Raw genomic sequence first — 16,017 nt, forward strand, 5'->3', positions numbered from 1 at the left:
CCCCCCCCCCCCCCAACGAAAGAGGAAAATATCGGCGGCGGCGGCTACATCGCGAGGAATCCTCGACGATAGGGACAGAAAGGAAAAAGAAGCAAGATGGCGGCGGAGAAAGCCCAGGCGACATGGGGGCCCGATCAAGACGAATTTTTGAGACGGTGTGTGGAGCTACTAAAGAAGGAGGTGCTGACCCCGATGCTACAGGCAATTGAGGGGCTTAAGGAGGCACAAAGGACCCAGGAGACAGAGCTCCGCGTGGTGGAGCAGAAGGTGACGGATAATGAGGACGAGATCCTGGGCCTGGCGGTCAAAACACAGACGCACGAGGCGCTCCACAAAAAGTGCATTGAAAGGATTGAGGCCCTAGAAAACAGAGCACGAAGGAAGAACCTTCGGATCCTGGGTCTCCCTGAGGGAGCGGACTGCGGGGCTTACGTGAGCACGATGCTAAGCTCGCTGATGGGAGCTGAGGCCCCTGCGGGCCCCTTAGAAGTGGAGGGGGCTCATCGGGTCCCGGCGAGGAGACCAAAGGCGGGAGAACCACCTAGGGCGACAATCGTGCGATTTCACCGCTTTAATGATAGAGAAGTGGTTCTGAGATGGGCCAAAAAGGTACGGAGTAGTAGATGGGAGAATGCAGTGGTACGGGTGTACCAGGATTGGAGTGCGGAGGTGGCGAGAAGGAGGGCGAGTTTTAATCGAGCCAAGGAGGTGTTACACAAGAAGAAGGTGAAGTTCGGGATGCTACAGCCGGCGCGACTATGGGTTACGTATCAGGAGAGACATCACTACTTCGAAACGGCGGAAGAAGCATGGACCTTTATTAAAGATGAGAAATTGGATCGGAACTGAGGGACTGATATTACAGGGATATGTCACTGTCGGTGTATATAGAGATGTAAATTGGGAAGGGGGGAGACACTAAGAAATGTGGGCGCCGGTGGGGGGGGGAAAGAAGAGACATAGGCGGTGGATGAGGAATGGGAGTGGGGTGGGAGAGGGAGCTGCGCCACAAGAGGCGGGTCAGCTACAGAGATGTTCCCGCGCCAGAAAGATAATGGCGGACGACTTCCGGGTGCGGCGGTGACCAGCTGAGTCGCACGTTTCGGCAGTTCCCGGTGAAACGGACTTTTGGGCTCTTGACAGAAGCCCCAACGGCAATTTTGACGGCTAAAAACACTGTGCAGTAAACCAGAAGGGAATCCCCCCTGGATACGGATGAAAAAAGGAGGAGAAAGTGGCGGGATTGCAGTGGATCCTTTAGAACAGCGGCAAGGAAAGCAAGCAAAAACCAAGATGGCGTCGGAAGGTGGCAGTTTAACATGGGGCCCTGAACAACAAGAGTTCTTGAAATGCTGTGTGGAAGAGCTCAAAAAGGAAATGAAGAAAGAGCTGTTGGCCTCGATACTACAGGCGATCGAAGGGCTAAAGGAGGAACAAAAGACCCAGGAGCGGGAGCTTCGGGTCGTGAAGGCAAAGGCAGCCGAGAATGAGGACGACATACAGGGCCTGGTGGTGAAGACGGAGACGCATGAGGCACATCAGAAACGATGTGTGGAAAGGTTGGAGGCACTGGAGAACAACGCAAGGAGGAACAACCTGAGGATTCTTGGTCTTCCTGAAGGTGCGGAGGGAGCGGACGTCGGGGCATATGTGAGCACGATGCTGCACTCGTTAATGGGAGCGGAGGCCCCGGCGGGTCCTTTGGAGGTGGAGGGAGCATACCGAGTGATGGCGCGAGGACCGAGAGCAGGAGAAATTCCCAGAGCCATAGTGGTGAGATTCCTCCGTTTTAAGGATAGAGAAATGGTCCTTAGATGGGCAAAGAAAACTCGGAGCAGTAAATGGGAGAACGCGGTGATCCGCGTTTATCAAGACTGGAGTGCGGAGGTAGCGAGAAGGAGGGCGAGCTTTAATCGGGCCAATGCGGTGCTTCATAAAAAGAAGATAAAATTTGGAATGCTGCAACCGGCAAGACTGTGGGTCACATATCGAGGGAGGCACCACTACTTTGAGACGGCGGATGAAGCGTGGACTTTTATTGTGGAAGAAAAACTGGAATGAGCGGGTTATTAAAAAGAACGTTTGAACAAAGTGGTGGGGCGAATGTGGGGGGCGAAGAGGGGGGTTAAAAAGGGGGGAAAAGAGGAGTTTTATGTACTAATCCTGCGATGTGATAACTTTTCTCTCTTCCACAGGTGGTGATGGGGGGAGGAGGGGAGGTGGAGGAGATGGGGCGTTGGCCATTGGGGGCGGGGCCAAGGGAGAAGCGCGGGCTTGGTTCCCGCGCTATGATAATCATGGCGGGAATAGAGAAGCAGGAAGGAGGGGGCGTCGCACGGTGCGAGCCGAGGTCACGGGGGGAAGCCGAGGTCGGCCAGAGTTTGCTGACTTCTGGGAGCAACATGGGGGGAGTAATTACGCTAGCAGGGGATCTAGCGGGGGGGGTGGGAGGGGGGAATTACTGGGTTGCTGCTGCTGGGGAGAGGGGGGAGCTGGTATGGGAGGGGATGGGCGGGGGGGCACCGCCTGGGGGAGATACAGCTGCGTGGGAACCGGGTGAGGAGCTGGAAAAAGGGGATGGCTAATCGACAAGGGGGGGGTAGGAAGCCCCCCAACCCGGCTGATCACGTGGAACGTGAGAGGGCTGAACGGGCCGATAAAGAGGGCACGGGTACTCGCACACCTTAAGAAACTTAAGGCAGATGTGGTTATGTTACAGGAAACGCACCTGAAACTGATAGATCAGGTTAGGCTACGCAAAGGATGGGTGGGGCAGGTGTTCCATTCGGGGCTAGATGCGAAAAACAGGGGGGTGGCTATATTAGTGGGGAAGCGGGTAATGTTCGAGGCAAAGACTATAGTGGCGGATAACGGGGGCAGATACATGATGGTGAGTGGCAAACTACAGGGGGAGACGGTGGTTTTGGTAAACGTATATGCCCCGAACTGGGATGATGCCAATTTTATGAGGCGGATGCTAGGACGCATTCCGGACCTAGAGATGGGAAAGCTGATAATGGGGGGAGATTTTAATACGGTGTTGGAACCAGGGCTGGATAGGTCGAAGTCCAGGACTGGAAGGAGGCCGGCAGCAGCCAAGGTACTTAAAGATTTTATGGAGCAGATGGGAGGTGTAGACCCGTGGAGATTTAGCAGACCTAGGGGTGAGGAGTTCTCGTTTTTCTCCTATGTCCATAAAGTCTACTCGCGAATAGACTATTTTGTGCTGGGAAGGGCGTTGATCCCGAAGGTGAGGGGAACGGAGTATACGGCTATAGCCATTTCGGATCACGCTCCACACTGGGTAGACTTGGAGATAGGGGAGGAAACAGGAGGGCGCCCACCCTGGAGAATGGACATGGGACTAATGGCAGATGAGGGGGTGTGTCTAAGGGTGAGGGGGTGCATTGAAAAGTACTTGGAACTCAATGATAATGGGGAGGTCCAGGTGGGAGTGGTCTGGGAGGCGTTGAAGGCGGTGGTTAGAGGGGAGCTGATATCAATAAGGGCACATAAAGGGAAGCAGGAGAGTAAGGAACGGGAGCGGTTGCTGCAAGAACTTTTGAGGGTGGACAGACAATATGCGGAAGCACCGGAGGAGGGACTGTACAGGGAAAGGCAAAGGCTACATGTAGAATTTGACTTGCTGACTACGGGCACTGCAGAGGCACAATGGAGGAAGGCACAGGGTGTACAGTACGAATTTGGGGAGAAGGCGAGCAGGTTGCTGGCACACCAATTGAGGAAAAGGGGAGCAGCGAGGGAAATAGGGGGAGTGAGGGATGAGGAAGGAGAGATGGAGCGGGGAGCGGAGAGAGTGAATGGAGTGTTCAAGACATTTTATAAAAAATTATATGAAGCTCAACCCCCGGATGGGAGGGAGAGACTGATGGGCTTCTTGGATTGGCTGGAATTTCCCAAGGTGGAAGAGCAGGAAAGGGTGGGACTGGGAGCACAGATCGAGGTAGAAGAAGTGGTGAAAGGAATTAGGAGCATGCAGGCGGGAAAGGCCCCGGGATCGGATGGATTCCCAGTCGAATTCTATAGAAAATATGTGGACTTGCTCGCCCCGGTATTGACGAGGACCTTTAATGAGGCAAAGGAAAGGGGACAACTGCCCCCGACTATGTCTGAAGCAACGATATCGCTTCTCTTAAAGAAGGAAAAGGACCCGCTACAATGCGGGTCCTATAGACCTATTTCCCTCCTAAATGTAGATGCCAAGATCCTGGCCAAGGTAATGGCAATGAGAATAGAGGTATGTGTCCCGGGGGTGGTCCACGAGGACCAAACTGGGTTTGTGAAGGGGAGACAGCTGAACACGAATATACGGAGGCTGTTAGGGGTAATGATGATGGCCCCACCAGAGGGGGAAACGGAGATAGTAGTGGCGATGGATGCCGAGAAAGCATTTGATAGAGTGGAGTGGGATTATTTGTGGGAGGTGTTGAGGAGATTTGGTTTTGGAGAGGGGTATGTTAGATGGGTGCAGCTGTTGTATAGGGCCCCGATGGCGAGCGTGGTCACGAATGGACGGGGATCTGCATATTTTCGGCTCCATAGAGGGACAAGGCAGGGATGCCCTCTGTCCCCATTATTGTTTGCACTGGCGATTGAGCCCCTGGCGATAGCGTTGAGGGGTTCCAAGAAGTGGAGCGGAGTACTTAGAGGAGGAGAAGAGCACCGGGTATCTTTGTATGCGGACGATTTGCTACTATACGTGGCAGACCCGGCGGAGGGGATGCCAGAAATAATGCGGATACTTGGGGAGTTTGGGGATTTTTCAGGGTATAAATTGAATATGGGGAAAAGTGAGTTGTTTGTGGTGCATCCAGGGGAGCAGAGTAGAGAAATAGAGGACCTACCGTTGAGGAAGGTAACAAGGGACTTTCGTTACCTGGGGATCCAGATAGCCAAGAATTGGGGCACATTGCATAGGTTAAATTTAACGCGGTTGGTGGAACAAATGGAGGAGGATTTCAAGAGATGGGATATGGTATCCCTGTCACTGGCAGGGAGGGTGCAGGCGGTTAAGATGGTGGTCCTCCCGAGATTCCTCTTTGTGCTTCAGTGCCTCCCGGTGGTGATCACGAAGGCATTTTTTAAAAGGATTGAAAAGAGCATCATGGGTTTTGTGTGGGCCAGGAAGACCCCGAGAGTGAGGAAGGGATTCTTACAGCGTAGCAGGGATAGGGGGGGGGCTGGCACTACCGAGCCTAAGTGAGTATTATTGGGCCGCTAATATTTTAATGGTGAGTAAGTGGATGGGAGAGGAGGAGGGAGCGGCGTGGAAGCGATTAGAGAGGGCGTCCTGTAGGGGGACTAGCCTACAGGCTATGGTGACAGCCCCATTGCCGTTCTCACCGAGGAACTACACCACAAGCCCGGTGGTGGTGGCTACACTGAAGATTTGGGGACAGTGGAGACGGCATAGGGGAAAGACTGGAGCCTTAGGGGGGTCCCCGATAAGAAACAACCATAGGTTTGCCCCGGGGAGGAATGGATGGGGGATATGGAATGTGGCAAAGAGCAGGAATAACGCAACTGAAAGATCTGTTTGTGGATGGGAAGTTCGCGAGTCTGGGAGCGCTGACCGAGAAATATGGGTTGCCCCAAGGGAATGCATTCAGGTATATGCAACTGAGGGCTTTTGCGAGGCAACAGGTGAGGGAATTCCCGCAGCTCCCGACACAAGAGGTGCAGGACAGAGTGATCTCAAAGACATGGGTGGGGGATGGTAAGGTGTCAGATATATATAGGGAAATGAGGGACGAAGGGGAGACTATGGTAGATGAACTAAAAGGGAAATGGGAAGTAGAGCTGGGGGAGGAGATCGAGGAGGGGCTGTGGGCAGATGCCCTAAGCAGGGTAAACTCATCGTCTTCGTGTGCCAGGCTAAGCCTGATTCAGTTTAAGGTATTACACAGGGCGCATATGACTGGAGCACGGCTCAGTAAATTTTTTAGGGTGGAGGATAGGTGTGCGAGGTGCTCGAGAAGCCCAGCGAATCATACCCATGTGTTTTGGTCATGCCCGGCACTACAGGGGTTTTGGATGGGGGTGACAAAGGTGCTTTCAAAAGTAGTGGGGGTCCGGGTCGAACCAAGCTGGGGGTTGGCTATATTTGGGGTTGCACAAGAGCCGGGAGTGCAGGAGGCGAGAGAGGCCGATGTTTTGGCCTTTGCGTCCCTAGTAGCCCGGCGCAGGATATTGTTAATGTGGAAATAAGCCAAGCCCCCGGGGGTGGAGACCTGGATAAATGACATGGCGGGGTTTATAAAGCTAGAGCGGATTAAGTTCGTTCTAAGGGGGTCGGCTCAAGGGTTCACCAGGCGGTGGCAACCGTTCGTCGAATACCTCGCAGAAAGATAGATGGAATGGAAAAAAGAAAAAAGAAGGCAGCAGCAGCAGCCCAGGATCGGGGCGGGGGGGGGGGGGGGGAACCAGAAGGACTCTCAGGGTTGTTAATATATACTGTATAATATGTATATGTCGTTGCGACAGATAATTATATATTGGACCGTTAAATTATATTTTTGGAGAGTGTTACTTGTGATAAGGCAGTTGCCAATTAGGGTTAGTTTTCATTTTTGTTATTTATTATTTATTCATTTTTTGTTTATAAAATAGGTCATTGTTATTTGTGTTGTTATAATATTGTGTAAAGGATGCACAATGTACTGTGTCGGTTGACCAAAAATTTTAAATAAAATATTTATTAAAAAAAAGAAAGATAATGGCGGGAAGATAGGCGCAAGGTAGATGGGAGTTCCCCACACGGGGGGGGGTCAAGGAGTGAGCAGGAGAAGCCGGGGTCAGTTGAAGTCAGCTGACTTGCGGAAGTAATATGGGGGGAGCAATCACGCTAGAGGGGGATCTAGCGGGGGGGGGGATAACTGGGTTGCTGCTGCAGAAATCAAAGAGGAACTGGCTAAAGAAAGGGTGGTCGGGGCTGGAATGCGGCACCTGGGGAACGAGTGGGAGCGCGGAATAGGGACGTGGGACTGGCCTAGAGAGGGTGATGGCTAGTCGACACGGGAAGGGGGCAGGTAGCCCCCTAGTGAGGCTGATCACGTGGAACGTGAGAGGCCTAAATGGACCGATTAAAAGGGCCCGAGTGCTCGCGCACTTGAAAGGACTGAGGGCAGACGTGGCTATGCTCCAGGAGACGCACCTGAAGGTGGCGGACCAAGTTAGGTTAAGGAAAGGTTGGGTGGGACAGGTGTTCCATTCGGGGCTCGATGCAAAGAATAGAGGGGTGGCCATACTGGTGGGGAAACGGGTATCATTCGAAGCAAGGAGCATTGTAGCAGATAGTGGAGGCAGATATGTAATGGTGAGTGGCAGGCTGGAGGGAATGGAGGTTGTGTTGGTTAATGTATATGCCCCGAATTGGGACGATGCGGGATTTATGAGGCGGATGCTGGGACGTATACTGGACCTGGAGGTAGGAAACTTGATAATGGGGGGAGACTTCAACACCGTGCTGGACCCAGGGTTAGATAGATCCAGATCTAAGACCGGAAGAAGGCCGGCAGCGGCCAAGGTGCTTAAGGGGTTTATGGACCGAATGGGGGGAGTGGATCCATGGCGATTTCTTAGACCAAGGGCCAGGGAGTTCTCCTTCTTCTCCCATGTTCATAAAGTGTACTCCCGGATAGATTTTTTTGTTTTGGGAAGGTCGTTGATCTCGAGGGTGGAAGAAACTGAGTATTCAGCCATAGCTATCTCGGATCATGCCCCACATTGGGTGGACCTGGAACTAGGAGAGGAGAGCGAGCAGCGAGCACTCTGGCGATTAGATGTGGGATTGTTGGCGGATGAGGGAGTCTGTGGAAGAGTGCGGGGATGTATCCAGAGGTACCTGGAGGCCAATGACGACAGGGAGGTCCGAGTGGGAGTGGTATGGGAAGCACTAAAGGCGGTGGTCAGAGGAGAGCTGATCTCCATCAGGGCCCACAAAGGGAAAACAGAGGCCAAGGAAAGGGAAAGACTACTGGGGGAGATCTTAAGGGTGGACAGGGAATTTGCGGAGACCCCGGAGGAGGGACTGTACAGGGAGAGACGACGACTCCAGACGGAGTTCGACCTTCTGACCACCAGGAGGGCGGAGGTGCTGTGGAGGAAGGCACAGGGGGTGAGGTATGAGTATGGGGAAAAGGCTAGTCGCCTGTTGGCCCATCAGCTGCGAAAGAGGACAGCGGCGAGGGAGATAGGGGGAATTAGAGACGAAAAGGGAGCTACGGTGCGGAGAGCAGGGAAGATAAACGGGGTGTTTAAGACCCTTTACGAAATACTTTATAGGTCCCAACCCCTGGAGGGAAAAGAGGAGATGCGGCAGTTCCTGGACCAATTAAGGTTCCCGAGGGTGGAGGAGCAGGAGGCGGAAGGCCTGGGGGCACCAATTGGGGTGGACGAGGTTACCAAGGGGCTGGGGAATATGCAGGCAGGGAAGGCTCCGGGACCAGATGGGTTCCCGGTGGAATTTTATAGAAAATATGTGGACCTGCTGGACCCGCTGTTGGTGAGGACTTTTAACGAGGCCAGGGAAGGAGGGACTCTACCCCCGACAATGTCGGAGGCGACGATATCGCTAATTCTGAAGCGGGATAAAGATCCGCTGCAGTGCGGGTCCTATAGGCCCATTTCACTATTAAATGTGGACGCCAAATTGCTAGCAAAGGTGCTGGCATCGAGGATAGAGGACTGTGTCCCGGGGGTGGTGCACGAAGACCAGACAGGATTCGTAAAGGGGAGACAACTAAATGTCAACGTGCGACGGCTATTAGGGGTGATAATGATGCCCCCAGTAGAGGGGGAGGCAGAGATAGTGGCGGCAATGGATGCAGAGAAGGCATTTGACAGGGTCGAGTGGGAGTACCTATGGGAGGTGCTAAGGAGGTTCGGGTTCGGGAACGGGTTTATTAGCTGGGTCAAACTCCTTTATGGGGCCCCAACGGCAAGTGTGGTCACGGGTCGGCAAAGATCGGAGTATTTCCGACTATACAGAGGAACAAGACAGGGATGCCCGCTATCTCCATTACTGTTCGCGTTGGCAATTGAACCACTGGCCATGGCGCTGAGAGACTCCAGGAAATGGAGAGGGGTGATTAGAGGGGGAGAAGAACACCGAGTGTCACTCTACGCGAATGACCTACTGTTATATGTGACGGACCCAGTGGGGGGGATGACAGAGGTCATGCAGATATTGAGGGAGTTCAGAGATTTCTCGGGATATAGGCTTAACATGGGGAAGAGTGAACTTTTCGTGATACACCCGGGGGACCAGAGTAGAGGGATAGATGGCCTGCCTCTAAGGAAAGTGGAAAGAAACTTCCGATTCCTGGGGATTCAGATAGCCAGGAGCTGGGGAACCTTGCACAGACTTAATCTGACACGACTGGTAGAACAAATGGAAGAGGACTTCAAGAGGTGGGACATGCAGCCACTGTCACTGGCGGGCAGAGTGCAGGCAATTAAGGTGATGGTCCTCCCGAGGTTCCTATTTGTATTCCAATGTCTCCCTATACTGATCACTAAGGCCTTCTTTAAAAAAATAGACAGGAGCATCACGAGCTTCGTGTGGGCAGGGAAAGTCCCGAGGGTAAGGAGGGGGTTCTTACAACGTAGCAGAGACAGAGGGGGACTGGCGCTGCCGAATTTGGGCGACTACTATTGGGCCGCCAATGTGGCGATGATCCGTAAATGGATGATAGAGGGAGAGGGAGCGGCGTGGAAAAGACTAGAGAGAAAGTCCTGCAAAGGGACGAGTCTAGAGGCGCTGGTGACGGCGCCACTACCGCTCTCACCAAAAAAATTTACCACGAACCCAGTGGTGGCGGCAACATTAAATATCTGGGGACAATGGAGGCGACAGAGAGGTGTGCTGGGAGCCCTGGTGGGGTCCCCAATCAGGAACAACCATAGGTTTGCCCCAGGGAGGATAGATGGAGGATTCTAGAGCTGGCACCAGTTGGGAATTAGGAGGGTGGGAGATTTATTTATAGATGGGACGTTTGCGAGCTTGGGAGCGTTGGAGGAAAAGTATAAGCTGCCCCGGGGAAATTTCTTTAGGTATATGCAGGTGAGGGCGTTCACAAGACAACAGGTGAGGGAATTTCCATTGCTCCCGACACAGGGGATCCAGGATAGAATGCTCTCGGGGGGGGTGGGTCGGGGAGGGCAAGGTGTCAGAGATATACCGAGAGATGAGAGAAGAGGGGGAGGAGCTGGTGGGCGAACTAAAAGGAAAGTGGGAAGAAGAGCTCGGGGAGTAGATAGAGGAGGGTCTGTGGGCTGATGACCTAAGCAGGGTAAATTCCTCTTCCTCGTGCGCCAGGCTTAGCCTGATTCAATTTAAGGTGCTACATAGAGCACACATAACGGGAGAAAGGTTGAGCAGGTTCTTCGGAGTGGAGGACAAGTGTAGGAGGTGCGGCGGAAGCCCGGCAAACCACACACATATGTTTTGGTTGTGCCCGGCACTGGAGAGGTATTGGAGGGGAGTGACGGGAGTGATTTCGAAGGTGGTGAAGGTCTGGGTCAAACCAGGCTGAGGGTTAGCTTTATTTGGAGTTGCGAATGAGCCGGGAGTGCAGGAGGCGAAAGAGGCCGATGTCGTGGCCTTTGCGTCCCTAGTAGCCCGGCGTAGAATTTTACTCATGTGGAAGGAAGCGAAACCCCCCGGACTGGAGGCCTGGATAAACGATATGGCGGGGTTCATAAAACTGGAGCAGATGAAGTTTGCGCTGAGAGGATCGGCTCAAGGGTTCACCAGGCGGTGGCAGCCATTTCTCGACTACCTAGCGGAACGTTAGAGGGAAGATAGATGACTAGCAGCAGCAACCCAGGGGGGAGGGGGGGGGGGGGGGGGAGGGGGGGAGGGGAAAGTTTCATTTTATGTTAATTGATTAGTTTATCATGTTGGTTAGTTACTTTTTATTAGACTGTGGTTAACATGTTACATGTACTGTTAAATTTTTCTTTTTGTTTTTATGTTTGATTTGTAAAGGGAAAAAATTGTGATCGAAAAATTTCAATAAAATATATATTTTTTTAAAACTTTGTAAATAAAAAGTGCTAAAGACTGGCTCCAGTTCTATCATTCACTGACTAGCTTTTTGGATTGGAGCAAGGAGCACTAGATGGTGTACAATCTAAACTGATTGTTTTTAATTTCCCTTGCTGTCCGAAGATTAATTATAGCACTCCAGCTGATCTCAGCTAATTCAATACAGAGGCTTTCTTGTGTGGCACAACCCCATGTCAGCCAGTGGATCTACTCACAAAAGCACTGAGATAACAATGCATACGGGAGGTCCAGTAAACTCAATTTCAAAAGGAAGCAACTTGAGAAGAGATCATTACTTAAGTTTGGTGAAAGTTTGAGAATGTTTTCTTTAAAAAAACAAGGTTGATGAATCACAAATTGGTAACGAGTGAAAAAACTGCATACTCAACAGATATTGTTAAGGCAGTGAAAAGATAAATTACAGCACAGTTACAATTCATAAGTTAGATGTAAACAAGGAACACCACAAAACTTTGGTGTTAAATGATTGCCTAGGGTATTTGTAAAAGTTATAGATTAATTCATTGGTAGTAACCTTGAACCACAGAGAGACACAGTAGAGAGACGTGAGTCAATGTTCCACAAAGGTTTGAGCAGATGGCTTCCACAGCATTTCTCGATGTGTGTGTGTACTGAATATTCATATAAAGCAGTCCGTCTTATGAAATGTGAAACACGTCATCAAAGCCTATAATTTCAGTACCTTCTTTAATTATGATGTGGAGATGCCGGCGTTGGACTGGAGTGAGCACAGTACGAAGTCTTACAACACCAGGTTAAAGTCCAACAGGTTTGTTTCGATGTCACTAGCTTTCGGAGCGCTGCTCCTTCCTCAGGTGAATGAAGAGGTCTGTTCCAGAAACACATATATAGACAAATTCAAAGATGCCAAACAATGCTAGGAATGCGAGCATTAGCAGGTGATTAAATCTTTACAGATCCAGAGATGGGGTAACCCCAGGTTAAAGAGGTGTGAATTGTGTCAAGCCAGGACAGTTGGTAGGATTTCGCAGGCCAGATGGTGGGGGATGAATGTAATGCGACATGAATCCCAGGTCCTGGTTGAGGCCGCACTCATGTGTGCGGAACTTGGCTATAAGCTTCTGCTCGGCGATTCTGCGTTGTCGCGGGTCCTGAAGGCCGCCTTGGAGAACGCTTACCAACGTTCTCCAAGGCGGCCTTCAGGACCCGCGACAACGCAGAATCGCCGAGCAGAAACTTATAGCCAAGTTCCGCACACATGAGTGCGGCCTCAACCGGGACCTGGGATTCATGTCACATTACATTCATCCCCCACCATCTGGCCTGCGAAATCCTACCAACTGTCCTGGCTTGACACAATTCACACCTCTTTAACCTGGGGTTACCCCATCTCTGGATCTGTAAAGATTTAATCACCTGCTAATGCTCGCATTCCTAGCATTGTTTGGCATCTTTGAATTTGTCTATATATGTGTTTCTGGAACAGACCTCTTCATTCAGCTGAGGAAGGAGCAGCGCTCCGAAAGCTAGTGACATCGAAACAAACCTGTTGGACTTTAACCTGGTGTTGTAAGACTTCGTACTGTTCTTTAATTATGTAATAGCAACTTACAAATTAAAACAAGATTCTCTGCTTTTACCTCTTTGATAACATCAGTCAAAGTCTGTGAGTGTAAAAGCAAATTACTGAGGATGCTGGAATCGGAAACAAAATTGAAAATGCTGGAAAATCAGCAGATCTGACAGCATCTGTGGAGAGAGAACGGAGCTAACGTTTCGAGTCTGGATGACTCTTTGTCAGAGTGGACGGAGTATAACCTTGGTAATGAAAACCTACCTTGCTTTTTGTGCTGACTTCGCTGCCTTGAGAACTGCTACTGCTGTGGCGTTTCTTTCCTTTCCGAAACATATCTCACCATTGTTTTTAAAAGCAGATAAACCTGCGAAACAAAGAAAAAGTCATAAAACACGCATTAAACATTATTTACCTCAGGTGAAAATCATTTGGACAAAAACTTGAATAAAAATACTTTTCGTTTTAAAAAAGAAAATAATTTGGATGTTTTCTGATGATAACCAACCAAATTTTCATCAACATGTATAAAGCTGACACCTCTGGAAGTGAGACCTTGGGTGAGTAGAAGAAAGTGCGGGAAGATAAACTACTCGATCTCCGTTATACAAATGACATGCAAATATAAATCCCACATGAAATTGTATTAAACTCTCCATATAGTGTTCACAAACTGCAGGAAAGGTAGGTAGCTAACTAGTATACAATCACATGTTTTCATACCATCCCAAACTAAGAACTCCCTCGATGTAGGCCTTATGGTGCATCATAATGGAGATTCAACAGCACATTATTTTCATATAGCGCCTTTAATGTAATAAAACATTACTGTAAAACAAAATATGACACAGAGCAACATAAGGAGGTATTAGGCCAAATGACCAAAAGCTTGGTTCAAGAGATAGGTTTTAAGGATTATCTTTAGGTAGCAAAAGTAGAGGTAGGTGTAGAGAGGCGGAGAGATTGAGGGAGCGAATTCCAGAGCATCAGGCCTTAGCAGTTGAAGGGAAAGCCACCAATGTCAGAGCAATTAAAATCAGGGATGAGAGTGAAGCCATCTTGGAACGTTATGAGGCCGCGGAAATTACAGATATAGGAACTTGCGTGGCCATGGAGATACATATTTGAAAACAACTTTGGTAATAGCCATTTAATTTGTTGGGTTCCTCCGATGTGGAACAGAAACACAACCCTGTATATATTTTCAAACTTTATCCTCGTTATGATTTCTTATTTTTACACTGGTCTTTTCTGCTGAACAAGGACAATTAAGATGGTTCTGTCTGGACATTATCCTCAGCAGTCTCCAGAACAAAAAGAATTATCTTCTCAGTTTCAAGAATGTCACACCTCATTATGTTTAAGGAACATCTAATAGACACCTGGGACTGTACAGACCAATTTCAAAAAGAGCTACAGGAATTTAATTTGCATTTGATAAGCCATCGGTCTGTTGACATAATGGTTTCCCAAACATGGTCCCTCAATGACAAGTGCCACCCCTTTCAACCCATAATGGCTGAGACATTATCAGTCTTGGAAACAGCCAAATCCAGACACTGGATAAACATCCCTGTTGAAGTCACTATGGAGAAGGAAGGTCACAGGAAGGTCAAGAAGGGAACAAGGAAAAAGATGGAAAATTATAGGCCAATTAGCCTAACCTCGGTTGTTGGCAAGATTCTAGAATCCATTGTTAAGGATGAGATTTCTAAATTCTTGGAAGTGCAGGGTCGGATTAGGACAAGTCAGCATGGATTTAGTAAGGGGAGGTCGTGCCTGACAAACCTGTTAGAGTTCTTTGAAGAGATAACAAATAGGTTAGACCAAGGAGAGCCAATGGATGTTATCTATCTTGATTTCCAAAAGGCCTTTGATAAGGTGCCTCACGGGAGATTGCTGAGTAAAATAAGGGCCCATGGTATTCGAGGCAAGGTACTAACATGGATTGACGATTGGCTGTCAGGCAGAAGGCAGAGAGTTGGGATAAAAGGTTCTTTTTCGGAATGGCAACCGGTGACGAGTGGTGTCCCGCAGGGTTCAGTGTTGGGGCCACAGCTGTTCTCCTTATATATTAACGATCTAGATGACGGGACTAGGGGCATTCTGGCTAAGTTTGCCGATGATACAAAGATAGGTGGAGGGGCAGGTAGTATGGAGGACGTGGGGAGGCTGCAGAAAGATTTAGACAGTTTAGGAGAGTGGTCCAAGAAATGGCTGATGAAATTCAACGTGGGCGAGGTCTTGCACTTTGGAAAAAAGAATAGAGGCATGGACTATTTTCTAAACGGTGACAAAATTCATAATGCTGAAGTGCAAAGGGACTTGGGAGTCCTAGTCCAGGATTCTCTAAAGGTAAACTTGCAGGTTGAGTCTGTAATTAAGAAAGCAAATGCAATGTTGTCATTCATCTCAAGAGGCTTGGAATATAAAAGCAGGGATGTACTTCTGAAGCTTTATAAAGCATTAGTTAGGCCCCATTTAGAATACTGTGAGCAATTTTGGGCCCCACACCTCAGGAAGGACATACTGGCACTGGAGCGGGTCCAGCGGAGAGTCACACGGATAATCCCAGGAATGGTAGGCCTAACATACGATGAATGTCTGAGGATCCTGGGATTATATTCATTGGAGTTTAGGAGGTTGAGGGGAGATCTAATAGAAACTTACAAGATAATGAATGGCTTAGATAGGGTGGATGTAGGGAAGTTGTTTCCATTAGCAGGGGAGACTAGGACCCGGGGGCACAGCCTTAGAATAAAAGGGAGTCACTTTAGAACAGAGATGAGGAGAAATTTCTTCAGCCAGAGAGTGGTGGGTCTGTGGAATTCATTGCCACAGAGGGCGGTGGAGGCCGGGACGTTGAGTGTCTTTAAGACAGAAGTTGATAAATTCTTGATTTCTCAAGGAATTAAGGGCTATGGAGAGAGAGCGGGTAAATGGAGTTGAAATCAGCCATGATTGAATGGTGGAGTGGACTCGATGGGCCGAATGGCCTTACTTCCACTCCTATGTCTTATGGTCTTATGACCCAAGACTCCGGCCTTTTGAGCAGTTTAACATTACCTTTCTGAGCTACGCAGCCAGTCTGCTCTTTTAACATCCAATTGGCAGGCCACAAAGAAGCAAGCTCTGTCCAAGTTGGACCACCAGTCCATCTAACCCGACTCTACTGGAAGAATTTATATCATCGTAATCTCTGCGTGCCCACTTCACTGTTAGAACATATCTTCTTCACAAAAAATCGGAGTCCGGCGGTAGTTTTCAGAAATCCTTTATTGAGGTACGCAGTTCTTACATCTTCAGAGAAATTAACCTGCAGACACTGGTGTACAAGCTTATTTATATAAGCACATGCATATTTGACTACATTTAGGTGTGTGACTCACAC

At 49.6% G+C, this 16,017-nt stretch overlaps 1 protein-coding gene across 1 annotated transcript in view; it reads right to left on the reverse strand.

The window, feature by feature from the left end:
- The window catches only part of itgb1bp1 (integrin beta 1 binding protein 1), a 57,606-nt gene that overhangs the window by 27,831 nt on the left and 13,758 nt on the right, over window positions 1-16,017 (reverse strand). Inside the window, exon 3 of the mRNA XM_072498753.1 lies at window positions 12,891-12,993. Coding sequence (XP_072354854.1) covers window positions 12,891-12,962 — 72 coding nt within the window. The 5' untranslated portion in view covers window positions 12,963-12,993. The remainder of the gene's footprint in view (window positions 1-12,890; window positions 12,994-16,017) is intronic.

The sequence above is a fragment of the Scyliorhinus torazame genome, chromosome 4 (genome assembly GCF_047496885.1).
Source record: "Scyliorhinus torazame isolate Kashiwa2021f chromosome 4, sScyTor2.1, whole genome shotgun sequence".
In the NCBI taxonomy this organism is placed as follows: Eukaryota; Metazoa; Chordata; class Chondrichthyes; order Carcharhiniformes; family Scyliorhinidae; genus Scyliorhinus; species Scyliorhinus torazame.